The sequence below is a fragment of the Culicoides brevitarsis genome, chromosome 2 (genome assembly GCF_036172545.1).
Source record: "Culicoides brevitarsis isolate CSIRO-B50_1 chromosome 2, AGI_CSIRO_Cbre_v1, whole genome shotgun sequence".
NCBI lineage: Eukaryota > Metazoa > Arthropoda > Insecta > Diptera > Ceratopogonidae > Culicoides > Culicoides brevitarsis.
In genome coordinates, this window is record NC_087086.1 from 16357967 (window position 1) to 16376274 (window position 18308).

Below are 18308 nucleotides of genomic sequence, written 5' to 3' on the forward strand. Positions count from 1 at the left end.
TATTTTTTTATAAAATTCATGAAAAAATTAAAGAAAATGTGCTTCCTTAGTTATTAAATTTGTCGCATCAATTTTTATTACTTTTTTTTTCTTCATCTTCATTCTCAAGTATATCTGCAGAATCTGCATTTATATCGTTAAATTGTTCAAAAAATTTACGTAAGAAACTCTTTGTACATATAATAAGATTTAGCGAAAGAAAATTATATTTTTTGTACAGAAATTGTAAATAAATATTAGTCAAAATCTTGCATTAAAGAGAAAAATAATAATAAAAAGAAAGTCAACAACATCTGCACAAAACGATTTTCTTTTTCAATTAATTTTAACTTCTTTTTAAACGACCTCTAGGAGATTTCCTGAGAAATTATAGGAGAATTTATTTGATAATAAAAATAATAACATTAAAAAAAATCATAAGTAAATAAATAATGAAACCAAACAAAAAAATATAAATAAATGTTTTTTAAATAAAAAAAATGAAGGTCGTTCTTCAAATTTTGACGACTTTTTATTCGGTGAATAATAAAAACAACAAAAAAAAACAAAACAATATTGAAAAGAAAGAGTACAAGAAGTAAATAAATTTTGTTACAAAAATGAGAAGCCAGAAAACAGGAGAAAATCGAAAAGTAATAATACTTAATACATATAATGATTATTATTATCATCATGGTTAAAGAATAAGAAAATTTTAAAGAAATTCATATAATAATAATAAAAAAAATATTAAAAACATACAATACAGAAAAAATCTAATAAAATGTTAATAATAATGTAAAAAAGATCTATTATAACATAGAGAGGTATATAATAAAAAAAGAAGAAAAGAAAATAGATTAAATGTTATATTCTGTATTATATTATTATTTTACGATGATTATAAAAAAAACCTGAAAACGTAAGAAAAAAAACTGAAATATAATAAGAATATAATAATAAAATAAAACAATTCTTGTATTAAAATTGTCAATGAAATATCATTTTGGTCCCTTCTTTGTCTGATTTTGTGGTCGAATAACTTTGCGATAAATGATAAATTTATTCAAAATTATTTAATGAGAGAGAATTTATTTCTCGATGAACTCGTTGTCTTTAATTGGTAGAGAAATTCCTTGAAACGAAATAGACAACAATAATAATAACAGTAAAAGGATAAAGTTGAATGAGAAAAGTGTTGAGCAAAAAAGATCAAAGGCTGGTGGTAAGTTATTTTTCCTTTGTCAGAATTAATTTTATTATAGACTAATCAGTGACTACGAGAGAGTTTAAAAACGGATATTAAAAGTTCGAGTAGTCGGAGTTTGAGGTAAGTATCGAAGTTAAAGCTTGTTAAAACTTGTCTTGAATCTTGATTAAAGATTTAAAGTTTTTGTGAATAATAAGTTAAAATAATATTGAAATGGTCTGATAGAAATGTAATATTTTCATGTAATTAAATATGATCCTTCGAATATCAATTTAAAATATTTTGTGCCTTTCATATGTCAAATATTCTATTCACTTCTGCCATTTTAATTATATCTAGGTTTGAGACTGTTTAATTCAAAATTTGTATTCATACTGATAAATCTGATTGGGAATGTTTTGTCTAATACGACAACATTTTATTCATTTCAGATGATCATTTCTGTTTCAAAAGACTCAAATTTCTCAATTCTGGATAAAGCTAACAGGAACAAGCTTAGAATAAAGTTAAACTGTTAGTATTATATTGGGGTTGAAAAACATTAAATTTTAACAAGTTTTTGAAATACTTTTTTTCATACAAAATGACAAAATTTCAACAATTTTGTTGTTTTTTTTATTATTTACTTTGAAATTTGCAAATTTAAAAGTGATTACAAATCATTTCAAGTTAAAAATTGAAAATTTCATAAAAAAAATAATTGTCAAAAAATTTTGAGAAGTAAGTTCAGTAATTTTATGCATTTTTTTAGAATAAATTCATGTAAAAATGCGTTTTTCAATGCAACAATTACTAAAAATTGAAATTTCTTTAAAAAATTTATTGTAAAATTATGCAAATAGACAAAAAACTTTAATTTTTAATGAACGTTAATTTTATTTTTTTATTTTCGACTTTTAAAATGGGACATCGAAATTTATTTGATTTTTTATTTGGAGTGGCCTTAAATTAAAACCTTTATTTAAAGAAAAATATCATAAATAATTTTTTTGAAAATTGTTAAAGAATTTGAATTGTCCTCGAGACTAATTTTCGATGAAAAATGAAATTTTTAATGAAAAATTAATATTTTTGGAAAATTTAAGTTTTTAATTTTGACTTAATTAAAGAAAAAGAAATTTTCTGAGCGGCAAAAAAATTTCAATTAAAATTATTAATTGACACGATATCCCGGACTTTGAATAGCTCCCGATAATTGAACTCCTTACCAACTACTGAAGTCCTTCTTCGTATAAATTTTCATCAAAACCATCTTGTTGTATTTAATTTTGTTTCAATTTGCTACAAATACCTAAAATATCATCATTACCATCATCATCATCATAATAAAAATAAAAATAAAATAGTAATTGAGTTTGTCGAGACTTGCTTTTGATCTCTGATAGATGATGGTTTAATTCTAGATTAAACTTCATCAACGATTCCACGAATTGACACAAATTAAATCAAATTCCACGAATAAATATTGTGTTTAATTGCACGACAGTCAACTATACACCAAACTAAAGCTTTAATCTGATTGACGGGCGAAAGTTGAATATCTTCCTTGCATTTGAATAATTTATTATTTAATCCTTCTGATCTCCTTTCGTAGCAAGACAACGACGAAGCTGAACCTTGAAAAGTTGTTGATCTCTTTAAATTATAATCTTCTTTGGCTTTTTTACTTTCAACTAAGCCAGCTACTTTGCATGTCGTTTGCTTGACTTTTTTTGCGTTAAAAATTAAAGAACAACTCTCGAAGAGTGTCGTGAGAATTGCGAGTGATATTTAAATTGTCCACGATAAATTCCCACTCGGCGGGTGAAAAATTTTCCCTCTGTTCACAATAATTTTCCAACAAATTAACTTCATCCCGTATTTAAATGATGTGATGACGCCCAACATTGTCAGGCAACTCTATCTTCTTTTCCTCTGTCGCTCACACTCTTTCCGTAGCTACTTACAAAGTAGCATTTATAAAGTTAAGTACATCACATTATTCGTGCCATTTTTTGTATCTTTTTTTTATTCTGTGCCTCAGACCATCTTGTACCAAGCAACAGCGAATTTATTCATAAAATTTACATAAAAAGCATCAATCAGTTAAATTTCTTTTTGCAGTGCTATAAAAAATAAAAAAAAAAGACGAAGCGAAGTTGTTCTCATTTATCGACATGTAACTCTCGAACACGAATAAAATAGCAAAAGAAAAAATAAAAAATTATATTTAATAGATTAAATGTCTTATTAAAGGCATATTCTCTCGTCTTTGTCGCTGTCGCTCTTTACTGAATGTTATTCAATAAAATGCTCGTTTTGTGTGTACTTTTAATGCTGCACCGATCACAACGCGATGACATCGCAAGGAAATTAGTTTCTTTCTTTTCCTCGTTTCATTCCCAGCCGTCATTTGTTGTCAGCACTCACAACTTTAATTATGTGTACTTGTACTTGTGTGTGAAAAGTTCGAAAAAGTAGCAACAGCGAAAATTGAATCTGTCATTTTCCCTAATCTGACGAGATTTGCATTATTTTGCAGGAGTTGAGTGATTTTTTTCCAACAGCAACAATAAAAAAAAAAGTGCTGTACATATAGGAAATTTTTGTCGTGTGTCATGTTATGATTGTGAAAAGTAGACGGCAATGACAGGTAGAATGACGAACATATTTACATTGATTTTCTGTAATTTTCTTTAACAAGTTGCTGTCAATCAATTATTTTTGACCTAAATATTTCCGAAATTTGTATTTATTGGCAAAGGTTATGTTTTCGTATTATTTACTTGTATAGTGATTTGTTTTAGTTACAATAAATTTTTAAGAAAACCCTAGGCACATTTTAATTTTTTTTTATAAATTTTGATATAGAGATTTTTTTTAATCCGGAAATAAGAAATAGTTTTAAAAATCTTGAATTAAGAAAAAAATAAAAATGTGCATTGGGAAATCAAAGAAATATATTATAAAAATTTAAGATTTTTTTTTTTTAAATTCGCATGGGGTTTTTTCTTATTTTTTCTTAATAAGGCCGCTCCAAATTTTTTTCTATGTTTTTGTCCTCTGCCCCATTTCAAAAGCCGAAAATCCAATGGGGCAAAATAAAAAAAAAGTTAAAAATTTCATCAAAATTGACCTTTTTTGGTCCTTTTCCTCACTCTTTCAAGGATTTTTAAAAAAATTTTTTAAATATTTTTAATTTTTAAAATTTTTTGTGTTGAAAATCGAGATTTTACATGTACTTTCTTGTCTAAAATATTTTCTAAAAATTATTTTTCAAAAATTTTTGATGGTTTTTTACCATTTTTATATTGATTTTTTTTATGAAATTTTTTTGTTAAAATTTTTAACTTAAAATACTTTTAGATCAATTTTAAATCATCAAATCTCAATGTAGATACCATAAAAAAATTAAAAATATTCATGAAAGATCAAAATTTGTTAAAATTTTGTCATTTTGTGTAAAATAATATTTCAAAACTTTTTTTTTTATTTTGACCATTCCCCCCATTTTGAAAAAAATGTTATGGGACAAAAACATCGGAAAAAATTTGGAACGGCCTAAATAAAATATTTTAAAATCAAAAGAAATTTTGAAAATGTGCATTGGGAGATTTTTGGATTTGTTTACAAAGCTTTAAATTTTTAACAAAAAATTATATTTAAAAAATTAAAAAAAAAAAATAAATGTGCATGAGGTGTGTATTGTTGTATTGTTGCTGTTGAAAATGTTCTTAAAAAATTTAAGAAGGTAAATTTTTATTTATTTTTATAATGTTGGAAATTTTTTTCAAAGCCCGAAAACATGGAAATTCAATAACTCTTCTTTAAAAATAAGCCTTTGGCATTATGTATTTTTAATTTTTTAAAAAATTTAAATTAAAAAATAATTTTAAAAAATTTGTAATTAGAAAATACTTTTAAAAATGTAAATTGGGTTGGCATTAGAAATTTATTTTTTTACTTAAAATTTAAAAAATCAATAAATTTTAAGATTTTTGAATTGAAATACTTTTTGGGGAATTTTTAAAAATTTTGAAAATAAATAAATTTTGAAATCGTAATTTTTTCAAAAATGTGCATTGGGGTTAAAATAATAATTTGTGTCAAAAACCCATCCTATACTTTCTAAAATTTTCTAATGAAATTCCGTTTTCTCGTACATTTCCTCTCAACTTCTTCCATACCATTGTTACTCAATCTTGCCATGAAACTTCTTTGCAACATATTTTATGCTTGGATATCTTCTTATGCTGTCATGGATATATATTGACTCAACTTGACATCCTTCCCTGATTGATTTTAAATTAGAAACTTGATATGTGCATTTTCATTTCCCTGAATTGATGTAACAACCTGCTATTACAATTTCAATATTTTGTCATTATACTCCAAGTCAACTTGTAAAAACGAACTGTCAAAGCAAAAAGTTTCTGCAAAGGACTTTTTCACCGAGACAACAAATTAAAAGTCCAATTAATTATCCTTTACAACTAACGTCATTTATTTACAATATAAATAAAAAAACAACATCAATAATTCAAACTTTACACATAAAACGAACGCTCACACTCAAAACTCGCTTCACTCACAAACAAACAAAAAAAGAGCAATTAATAAATCTCCGATGTCCCAATTTTTTGCGTTGTGTCCTATTGTGGCAACAGATTTTTGTAATCAATTACTGATTGATCGATATCCGGCACAAAATTGCGGCACTTGGGGAAATTTGGTGGCGCTTTCACGAAATCACTTGGCTCGCCAACTTGCAGTACGAGACCCATGCCAACGGAAAAGTGGTACTCAAAGTGACAATGGAGCGCCCATAGACCCGGATTATCGGCACGGAATCTATTTTTAAAAAAAATTGATAAATTTTCTTTTTTTTTATGACGAAAAAGGATTTTTTTGTTACCTTAGTACGGTGTAACCTTGACTGGGAAGGGAGATCGTATCTTGCAGCGAGGCGGTATTCTGTCCCCTGAGAGTACGTTTTCTGCCTTGACTCGGCAACATGCGACTTTTATCGAGTTTTTTGTACAAATCAACCGTCATTGGGAAGTTACGAACGAAATCTGTCTCCATTACCTAAAAATTTCCCGTGAATTTTGATTTTTATTTAGATTTTTCGAGAAAAAACGCCTTACATGCATGGCATATCCGTGCAAATGGAAGGGATGATTAATGGGTCCGATATTTCGTGTCTCATCAATGATAACGAGTTCCACGACGCTACCTAATTTCGCCTTTACCAGATGCGTGCAATGGCAAAATCGCTCACCGTCACATCGTTTCGGCCAATTTCCATCCTCGCAGAACATGTCTTCCGTGATTTCGTCTGGCTGGGTAAGTGGACTTATCGGCGGAAACACAAACGAGATGTTATTGATGGCTGCCTGCAGGACATTTGACCCACGATTGTCTGAAAAAAAAAGTTAAAATATTAAAAAAAAATATTTTTTTTTTGTTGGAAATTTGCGGTAACTCACTCATAAAATGTTCATAGCGATTTTCCTGGAAGAGCTCATGCGGACTAACGGCGTAATTATTGAATGCCAGATAAAACCGTTCATCAACTGGGGCCTTGAGCAGCTCCGTGTCGGCAGCAAGTGCCGCGAGATCCGTCGAACACAAATTACGCGTCAAGGGATTGTGACATGTGGTGTTCGGGTGATTTAATGTCGCGCCAATTGGGAGTTCTTCGGCAGCCCGACAACGAGCCCCTTCGCTACCATAAGCTTCGTACTCGGAAACTGCTACTTCGTAACTCGCATCGGCATCAACGTACGACAAAACAGCAAATTGCTCGTGATTACAAACGCCCAGTAATTTAACGCGAACACAATAATTTCCTGTGAATGAGAGAGAGTAAAAAAACACATGAGACATGAATTTCAAGTGCACTCGATTTTGCAATGAAAACGTTTAATTATTATGTTATTTTCGGGTAACGAGATATGAAAAGAGGTGAAAATGTAGGTCATGCATGCTGTTGTTGCTGCTGCTGTGCAAAACGTGGCTGCTGTTTTGTTATCATATTTTGTCAAAATAAATAAATAAATGAGTTGTTTACTCATAAAGCCCGAATGTTTTGATGCAAATAATAACAAAATTTAATGAATGTTTATGCGTTTAATAGTCCGATTCGCATTCACGGGTTACCAGGCTACGCATTAGTGCAAGAATAACGCCGCTAATTAACAAACTTTGCATTATTTGAGCGTAACGAGGATCGTTAACAATTATTATGAGAGAACAGTTAACGCCTCTTCTAATTTTAGGAATTAAATTAGGAAATTATTTGAACTTATTGATTGGTATTATATAGAATTTTTAATTTTTTAAGGCTAAAAATATCAAAATTTTAAACTAATATTTAAATTAATTTTTGAGTGTATATTTTAAAATATTTTAATATTAATTTCAATCAAATAAAATTATTAGATATGCATTTAAATTTTAATTTTAATAAAAAATTTAATTTTAATTTTTTTTTAATTTTAATAATTTAAATTGATTAAAATAAATAACGTGAATTAAATTTTTATTTTTTTTAATTAATTATTTTTTTTAAATTATTATTTTAATTTTTTTATAGAAATTTTTTAATTTTAGGTTTTCAAGAATTAAAAAATTTAGAAAGCTTTTTGATTGATTTTGACTTTGAATAAATTGAATATAAATGCAAAAATAATCTCAAACTATTTTTATAAAAATTTTATTAATTGAAATTATATTAAATTTAAGAAAATAAAAAAAAACATATTTTTAATTTTAAAAAAATTGATGGGTTTTTAAAAATTAAAATTAAAAACTAAAATATAATTTAATTAATTAATTAAAATTAATTTAAATTTTTAAAAAATTAAAATAAATAAGAATTTAATAAATAAAATAAAAAAAAGTAAATTTAAAAAATTTTAAATTTTTAAAAAATTAAAATTTAATTTAAATTTTTAAAACTTTATTTTTTTTTAATTTTAAATCGGTTAAAAAGTGATAAAATGATAAATAAAAAAAACGGAAAAATTTATTTTTGTCTAATTTTTTAAGAATGAAATAATTAATTCAGCCTCACCGATGACAAAAATTAATTTTTCTAATGCTTTAAATGACTTTTCATGATAAAAATAAGCCAACTTGAGTGAATTTTCAAGGCAAACCAACAACTCTTGGTCAAACACAAAATGGCAAAAAATAATCAAACTTTCTCTCCGGGAAATAAACTTTTGCATTGTCATGAGTGTCATGTTCTGCTAATAAAAATCCCACACATACGTCATTGTTATTTATGCAGGAAAAGTTTCACAACAACTTTAAATCATCGTCACCTCCCATACGAAATGACAACGGCATTACACGACGCAAATGCATTTGAGCAAATAAAATTATTATCTAGATGGTAACTCCAGTATAATTGAACTAATTACTTTAATTACATAAAATTTTAATTAGATAGGCGTTTCGGCAAAGAAAAAATTAAGGTGACCATTTTTGGTGCAACAATTTTTTTTTTTTTTTAATTTTTCCAAAGCCACAAATTTGTATCGAAATCGAGTAAGTGAAGAGGAGGTGCATCACAAAAAAAAACATGCATGACATGTCGTAACTGAAAATTTCTTGTGTTTTACCTTCTGTCTCGGAATTCATTTAAAATTGCATTAATAAAAGCTGCATGTTACGTGCAGCCGAGAAGAAATGTGCAAAGAAGCAACATCACCCAAGGAAAAAAGCAGCATCAACATTCTGTTCTCGGGTTTAGCTGTAATTGTAACAACTATACGTTTGCATTTGCGAGCTGCACTTTCACATGTAATCATGGTTGTAAAATATCGCATCAGAATGCAGCAAATAGAGAGATACACGGAGCGCAAAGAGGAAACAATTGTAAATTTTCAAAGTGGTTTTCTGGTTCATGCAAAAGATAAATTTGAATTTTAGCATTATGTAGGCGACAACGGCGCACAACGAGGAGCAAATTCAAGACATGTTCAAGTCATAAATAAATTTTAAATTGTGTGTCGTGTCTAAAATATGTCGAGAATTGTTCACATTTTATCACCGCACCCCGAAGAAGTGACGCCGACACAGGAAGCAACTCGATAATAACTTCTCAATCTCGTCGCAAAAGCAGCCAGAGTTTAAACACCTGTCATTCAATCTTGGCGAGAATTAATGTTTACTGCCGACACACGATGACGACGTAACTTTTTCTCCTTGCAGAATCGTTATCGTCACTTGCACTTGCAATCACAGTTTCGTGTCGTGTCGTCGTCGTCGCTAAGCGAGAAAACTTGCGATAAGGGAAAATTCCGCGAAACTTTTTCTCTCAAAGTTGTTATCAGCAAGGCGCAAATAAAGATCTATGTCAACAAGATGACATTTTATAATTCCAATGAAAGAAAGGGAAAAGGGACGCGCAAATGGAAAAATTTACCTGAATCGCGTGGAGTCATCGTGTAGACACACGTTTGCAATTGTTTGAAATGTAAATATTTTATTAAATGTTATTTTTTCTGGGAAAATGTTGTTTTCGATCTCTCACTTGCTCTTTTTGCTCGGTATTTATTCGCGATATATTAGATGATGTGTGTGCCCTGTGACGTCAAAGTAAACTAGATTTACGGATTAAAAGCTTAAGGAATTAAATATTTTAAGTTTTTGTATGAAATTTAAGATATTAATTCAAACTGTGAGTCATTGAACGAGAAAATATTTCATAATTTACGAAATGACCAGAAATATATTTATTACTATAAAAATTTGAACTTTTTAATTTTTGTAGCACTTTAGGGACCAATAAAATGACTTAAAAAGTTTGATTAAAAAAAATAAATTTAAAAACTCCAAAAATTTAAACGGAAATAAAATGCTTGAATTTAACAAAAAATAATTAATAAATTTTTAATAATAAAAGTTTTTAATTAATAAATAATATTTTTTATACAAAAATTAAAAATTTAAAAAAATTTTATTTAAAATTTAAACAAAAAAATTTTTGAAAGAAAAATTTTAAAAGCTCTGAACAATCACACAAAGGATATTTCGTAAAAAGATATTTGTAAAATCGTTCTATGGATTTAAAAAAATTAAATGTTGAGTTTTTTTTTACTTATTTTCAATAGAAAAAAAATAAAAATGTCTTAAATACACTACAATGGAACCCAGATCTAAAAAATGTTAAAAATAGTTTTCAAAAATTTAAAGAAATCTGAAATTTAAAAACTTTAAGAAATATTCCATTTTTTTAAAATTTTAATTATAATTTAAATCAAAATATGAAATAAAATTACTACTTTATGATTGAAAATTTATTTTTTCTATGTGTTTGAATTTATTAATTTTTAAGTTTTAACGAAACCCAAGGACATTGAACGTACAAATTTTATCATATTTTGGATTTTTTTTTGTTTGAATGAAATTTCTTATTTATGAAATGAATTCAGATCCGGAAAAAAATACTATTTTTCATGTGATGTGAAAAATTGATAATTTTTTAAGAAATTTTTCCTTGTTGATAATTTTCTCTTAAAATATTTTTTTTTTAAAGAAAATTCTCAAAAATTAAAAAAAATTGTTAAATTTATCAACTTTTGTATCACAGTATCAAATGTCGTCATCCGTTTATAAAAAAGTATCACGTTTCTATTATTCCAAGGACGAAGAGAATATCTTGTTCAGAAATGAATACAACCTATCGAAGGTGCAAACTTTTAAATTACCCGCAGATATACCTTTGCTCACTCTCTCTCACACACAAAGACGCTCTTAATAAAAGTGTTCTATAATAATCACATAATTTAAAGAAGCTCAACACGAAGATTACAAACGGAAAACACATAAAAGGTATCAAATAAGCATCAGTGTGTATTGCATGAATATTTTCCGCACATGTGAGAATTCTGCCACTGTATCAAACAAAAAAAAACTGAAATGCTAATACTTGTTGGTTTAAAAATACAAAATGAAAAGAAATTCAAGTATGTTATAATCTTATATGGGGAACGGGAGGAACGGTGTGAATAAAATAATAATTTAAAAGACGATAATGAATGTAAAGCTGTTGTTATCATTGCAAGAAGAAGAATTTTTGTTTGGTTTTTTTTTCGTGCGTCTAACAAAGACATGAAGAAGAGCTTATGTTGATAGAGAACACTTTATTCAATGACCTAATTTATTTAAGAATACTTGAGATCTTTGATTTTGGATTTTGCAACAAAATTTTACGTTCAAGTGACGTCAAGGATTGCTCTCAGCGAGGTTTTGATTGCATTAAAATTTCTTAGCTCTATATCATGACATGAGAGCGTTGACCTAATTTTAATACTTGGATAGATTTGGTAAAATATAATCAAATTAAAAATTAATTAGGCAGTTTTTTACAAACAAAAAAAATCGAAATGAAAGTTTAATTTAATTTATATAACTTTAATTGAAAATCTAATTGAATTTTGTAACAATTTTAATTGAGCTACAAATAATTATTTTAAAGTGTTGGTTTTTATTCTTTAAAAGGTTATTTGCTTTGAAAAAAAAATATTTTTACAAATTCTAAGACTTTCATATTTTTTAGTCCAATTTTTCAAAAAAATTAGGCAAAAATATAAAGAAAAAAAAAATTGACTAAAAAAATATGATAGTCTTAGAATATGTAATATTTTCATTTTTGTTAAATTTTTGTAAATTATGATTTATATTGATTTATTTATTTTATTAAAAAATATCAAAATTAAAAAAAAAATTTTGTTTAAAAAAAATAAAATTAAACAAAATTCACGTGACTTTCAAAAACATGTTTTTTAACATTTCAATGGAAAATGTCGTAATTAAGCAAATTTCTTTATTTTTTTGAATAATTTTACCATAAACAGTAATTTTTCATGATTTTTTAATATAAAAATTCCAAAATATGTCAAAAATATTTGTATTTTATATTTAATTTTTTTTTTTCCCCCTGAATTTTTTCGACAAAATTTCATTTTAAAATGAGAAAATGTATTCATACCTATTTTTTTTTTTAAATTTTTTTTTCATTTTTTATTTGAATTTTTTACTATTGTTAAAAATGATAAAAAATAATGTTCAGATATTTTGTGGTTCTACTTCCTATGAAACTTTTATAAAATCGATTTATTATTTAAAAACTTCCAAATTGACCTGAATACATCGAAATGCAATTCGAAACCCAATTTTGTAGTAAGTAGAAAATCTCTTTGAAATCTGATTGCTTTTTAATATGCAATTCAAATTTACTTGAAAATCACTTTAAATTCCTTTAAAATCTTGATAGCACTTTCCATTTTTCCACAAAATGACCAAAAATCTCTCCATTAGACAAACAATGCACCACAAAATTTCCCCAGATTTGCATTAAAAACAAATCCTCTTGAATAAATACTCGAACTAAATGTGTTTCAGTGCAAATTTCTAACATTCCCTATCTTCACATCGACAACATCTTCTCATTATTATCATCTTCCCAGCATCAAATAATATTTTAATAACGATAATAAATGCTAATAACATTGTTATTGTTGCACGTCGTCATTGTTGTTCTTGGTACAAAATTCGAAATTAGGATTTAAAATTTATTGATTGCCACATTCTCGGTACGCAAGTTGCTCCAATCTCGTTGTTAATATTTATGAGATAACGAGAGTTGGAATAACAATAAACACCTTGAAAATATTTTTCTTACAAGTACACAGGAATGTTTAACAAGCCATAATTGTTTTTAGAGACAAAATTGTTAATCCTTCAGTTCCTCCTGAATCACGAAGAAGATTTATTAACGTATTGAAAGGAATCTTACACACGCACCGTTTTTCCTCTTGTTTTTTTCTTCACGAACCGCATGAATATGTAACGTCATGCGAGTGCACAGTGAAAAATGTACGTCTTGCGGTGTGACATGTGATGCGAAATATTGGCTAAATGTGAAAAATTTAATTTTTTGGCTTTTTTTGAAGAAATTTCAAGGCAAAAAATGATCTACTCGAGACGTTAAGGACTTCCTTTTCAAAAAATTTCATAAAAATCCTCCAAAAGTTGAAGGTTGAATGAAATTTTTTGAAAAAAATAATTAATTGCTGTCTCGAGAAGATCATTTTTTGCCTTAAAATGTTTTTAAAAAAAGCCAAAAAAATTAATTTTTCACTTTTTGCATCACGTTCTGCCCGTGAGACGTACATTTTTCGCTGTGCAGATAAGAAAACGAAGAAAAATATGGAAGGAAAAAACTCCTTAGACGCCATGTGTGCAGATTTTTATCTTGAAAATTACTTGACATCCACTTGACATGCATTTGACATCACTTGGGGCAAGCATACTCTCGTGAACGAAACTTTTTCGCAACGTTTGTCTTTAAAATTGTTTCTTCAACCCCAAAAAATCTGATAAGATGAAAGAAAGCGATAATGTCCCTTCCTTTCGTTTTTTTTGCCCATTAAAAATGGGACAACCGACGTCTATTAATGTGGTTGTAATGATAATAATGATGAGCAAGGTAAAAAGTATAAACACCTGATTTTAATGAAAAATATGAAAAATTAATTCGTACAAAAGATCGACAGTAGAGACCAAAATCCACAAAAAAACGACAATAAAAACTGTCAAAAACCAACAAAGTTGAAAGAAGAACAACAAAAAAAAATTGTGTGCTAAATTACTTTCAGAAGATAAGATAAACAACGAAAGAATGGGAAAAGTACCTTTTTGGTGGCAATTGAAAAGAATTATAAATGATTTCCATTATGTCACATCGCACACCCGCCCGCTGCGACGAACATACAAAACACCATTAAAACATGTTGTTCATGCAAAAATTCCGTGTAAAGAAGGATTAACACTAAATTTTAAAAGCCAGCCTGTTAAATGTTCATTATTAAAAAACATTCACTTAGCGTACGTTTGCCGCTTGTAGACTTTTAGTCTTTTCACTTCTATCACCTTGTCTCATTTATTTTACCACTTTATAACATGCTGCCGCTACACATTCGCACAAATGGCGTTTTTGTCTCATTTCGCTTTTCTTTTTATTTTTTTCGGTTGTTTTGTATTTAGTTATGGCAAAACAGAGAAAAAAGGAATCATAATAAAAATTCAACGAAAGAAACATATGTAACGAGAATTGTATATCGAATTTTCACACACACGCAGACATTTCACATGAAAAGAAAAAAAACAAATGTTGATGGTGCGTGTTCCCAAAACATAACAATTTCTCGCATAAAATGATGCTTTATGATTACAATAACGAAAGAAGAAACAACAAAAGCACGCGTGGATCGTAGGTTTCGTACCTGTCTATTGTTCTATTTTCTACTTTATCGCATTTTGAGGTAATTTTACGAAAAACACATCGATTGTCCATTTTTGTGTTCGATTAAAATATTCGAGGAAGTTTAAAAAATTAATATTTTTTACTTCTAAAAATTTAGTGATAAAATTTATTAATTTTTATTTTTAAAAGATTTTTGTAAAATTGTAAAAAAAAATTAAATTTTTAATAAAAAAATATTTGCATGTGTCATATAAAAAATAATGATTAATAAAAATTGATTTAAATTAAATTTAATTAATTTAATTCAATAAATTAATAATAAAATAAAAAATATTTTAAATTTAAATTAATTTAATTAAATAAATTAATAATAAAATAAAAAAATATTTTAAAAAATATACAAGAATAATTGAAGCAGTTGAACGAAAAAATTTTAATTATAATTTTTTTAATTTAAAAATATTTAAAGCTTTTAATAAAAATAAATTGAAAAAAAAATAATTATTTATATTCGAAAACAAGCCTTGGAACAATAATATTGTTCAATACTATTTATTGCCATAATTAAATTATTGTTGAGAAAAATTATGGAAAATAAATAATTGTCGAAAAAAATTATGGAAAATAAATAATTTTCTAAAGAAATTATGGAAAATAAATAATTGTCTAAGAAAATTATGGAAAATAAATTATTGTTGAAAATATTTTTACCCCATAAATAAAAAATAATATTGTTCCAAGGCTTGCTCGAAAAATAAATTTTTAACCATAAATTTAATTTATTTTATAAATTAATAATTAAAATAAATTTATATAATTTTTTTTGATTAATTTTGATTGATAAAAGAAACATATATAAAAAAGTTTCAAATTAAAATTTATTTAAACATTTTTGAAATTTTCGAAAACGACTCAAAATGCGATTTAGTGAAAAAAAAATCTCACGAAAGTTTCTCGTTCTTTCATTTTTTTTCGTTAGTTGAATTTTTTCAAGGTTTCATGTGACTTACCTGGCGCTTGATCTGCATTCACTACAAAGTCGTACCGCTCCCCAGACGTACTGATCAGAGTATTGACATTTTCAGGATGCACATCAAAGGAATCCGTGGAAATTACACTTAGGTTATGACCTTGAATCTGTTCAAAAAAAGGTGAATTATAAATTCAATCGTCTCTTTTCGACATCATTAGTGAGACAATTCACAATTATTATTTTATTTCTTGTCTAGACAATGAGCGAGAGAAAATATTAAATCTGAATGACAAACTTGCTTTGTGTGTTTTGGGATTTAAATTCGCAAATTCACAAGAGAGAGAGAAAAAGAGCTACCGCAAATATTTAATTTTTATTTAAATCTCGTTCCAAGAAACTAAATGAATTAAAAATATTTGGATAAGAGTTTTTTATCGTAGAAAAAATATGAAAAAAATATTCATTTCTGACGAAACCTTCGTCAATTACAGATTTCATCACATCTGTTCGGGTCAGTTGTCTGGTCAAAAGGAGTAACGAACTCACCTGGATTTGTACGGGACATACGTGACTGCCGCTGTTGATGAATCTAAATCTATATCTCGAGCCTTGTTTCACTTTGTACACCTCAATGGGACTATTCACGTACTGCTCGGGTCTCTTTTCGTCGACATAGACGCCTTTTCCGTTAATTAGCACGTTTTTCGGAACGATTCCAGGACGGCGTGTGGGCAAGCCAGGCATAAACATGTCAGCATCGTCGTGCATCCAGTCCGAAACAATCACCGTGTGCTCTTTCAAGTCAAAATCGTACAAATTCTGATGCGGACTCGTTTCGTTACGCACGACAAAGGCACCGTAATGTCCATTTACTTTGTGATGGCCCGAATGCGAATGATAAAATTGCGTACCTGGTTCACTCGCCCAGAAGGAATAACGGAACGTTGTGGCATAATCGATGGGACATTGTGTAAGGAAGGGAACGCCATCCATGAAGGGAGTGTCTCGCATATGAAATCCATGCCAATGAATCGCAGCAGCGGTGCCAGCCATGTGATTAGCGACATCAACGACAACTAAATCATCCTTGCACACGTGCAAAAAGGGACCGGGAATTTTACGATTGATACTCATGACACCGCGTTCAACGCCATCTGCCGGCAAACAGTGCAAGTTGAAACAATCTTCCATGACACCTTCCGCGCAACGACCACAAGCACTAAAAAAATTTTTAAATTCAGCTAAATTTCGCAAAAAAAATAAAATTAGAAGAACTTACACTCCCATCGCTTGATAATGCTCCATAACGAATTTCCAGTAACAAACGCGACTTTGACCGACACTGCAGGGACGATAGCACTCTTCTCCGGGAAATTCCTCCACGTTGATTGCCTTCCAAGTGTCGTTGCTTGTTTGATTTTTTAACCACTCTTGAACATCTGGAACAAATATTTGAAACAATAAAATAAAGTCAAGGGATTTACAATAGACGTTTCTTCAGAAGAAAGAAGTAAAAAGATAAAAAAAAATGTTTGGTTTGCGTATCCGTATGTAAATTAAACAAAAGGTGGGCAAATATTTATTTTTTTTTTATAATTGCTACTTTTTATTTGAGGATTTTGATAAGAAAAAATGAAGGCCTGTCAAAAAAAATGAAGGCCTGAAAAAAAATATATTTTTTCTAAAATTTAAGAAAGTTTTAAATTTTTTTTTAAATTTTCAATTTTATGAACTCACAAATATTTTATAAGAATTTACTGATAAATAAAAATAAAATAAATATTTCCTGAACTAAAAATTTTCTAAATTTATTTTATTTTTATTTAGTTTTTTTTTTCTTTTATTTTATTTTGTTTTTTTTTATTTTTTTATTTTATTCGATTTTATTTATTTTTTCTTAAATCTTATTAAATTCTCAAGTTTTTTTTTAAATTTCCTAAATTGTCTATTGAATTGAAAAATTTAAATTATTAAAATTTCAAATTTTTCACTAAATTACTCTCAAATCCTTCAAAAATATGACCGAATATGATCGAAAATTTTCTTAAATTTCAAATCTAACCTAACAAAGTTAGAAAATCAATAATTTCTTCTAATTTCATACTTACCAAAAGGTCGTCTCGTCGTAGATGAATCCACTTGTAACGAAAGTACACTTATCAAAAAAATCACTGATTTGAGTATCATTTTTAATTGCTATCACTTTTGCTGATACTTTACAAAATTTCACAGAAAATTAAATTTAATTGATATCTTAATTTCGTATTTTTTTTGTACTTTCTCTTCTCTTCCACTTCAAAACGGAGAATAATTCACTACTCTTGAACTTCATCATTTAAATAGAGTTTTGTCAAGTGTCTTCGGATGAATTTCGTCTGTATCTTATCTAATCTAACTGCATTTGTCTACGTAAGTGAAATTGTAAGAAAAAAGTGAATTCAAAACTAGAGGAACAATTAAAATGGGAGCCTTATCTCAAGTAGTTACAAGCAAATCCGCTTAATTGTTATTTTTGAGTCATTAAATACGTAACAGAAATGCTCTTCTCGCGAAAACATGTTTTGATTTACGCGCGGATTTCGGAGAAATTCAAAGAAATGACGTGCGATTATTTAGCTTTAGGTAAGTGGGACATTACCTCTGAATTTTTTTTACAAAATATTTTTTATTTGTTTTGGCATTTAAGGAGATTTTGTTGTCATTTTTTTGTTTCTTGTAGATTAATGGTTGTTTATTTTTATTTTTTCTCAGGAAATATTCCCACAGTTTGGTTATTTTATTTTTAATTCATTTTTATCAATGTTTGACTGTTGAGGGTCGATCTTCCAAGAATATAATGAAAATTAATTTTATTTATACAGGGACGAAAAGTTGAAACCAAGAAA

General features: G+C 27.5%; 1 protein-coding gene across 1 annotated transcript; it reads right to left on the reverse strand.

The window, feature by feature from the left end:
• Positions 1–5648: 5648 nt before the first annotated feature.
• Positions 5649–17719, reverse strand: LOC134830740 (uncharacterized). Its single transcript, XM_063844310.1, has 8 exons — positions 17532–17719; positions 16703–16862; positions 15970–16642; positions 15461–15587; positions 6658–7020; positions 6316–6590; positions 6084–6256; positions 5649–6019 (listed from the first exon to the last, which is right to left on the reverse strand). The coding sequence occupies exons 1-8, from the start codon at positions 17608–17610 to the stop codon at positions 5821–5823; spliced, it is 2049 nt and encodes a 682-aa protein (XP_063700380.1). The 5' UTR covers positions 17611–17719; the 3' UTR covers positions 5649–5820.
• Between the last annotated feature and the right edge of the window lie 589 nt (positions 17720–18308).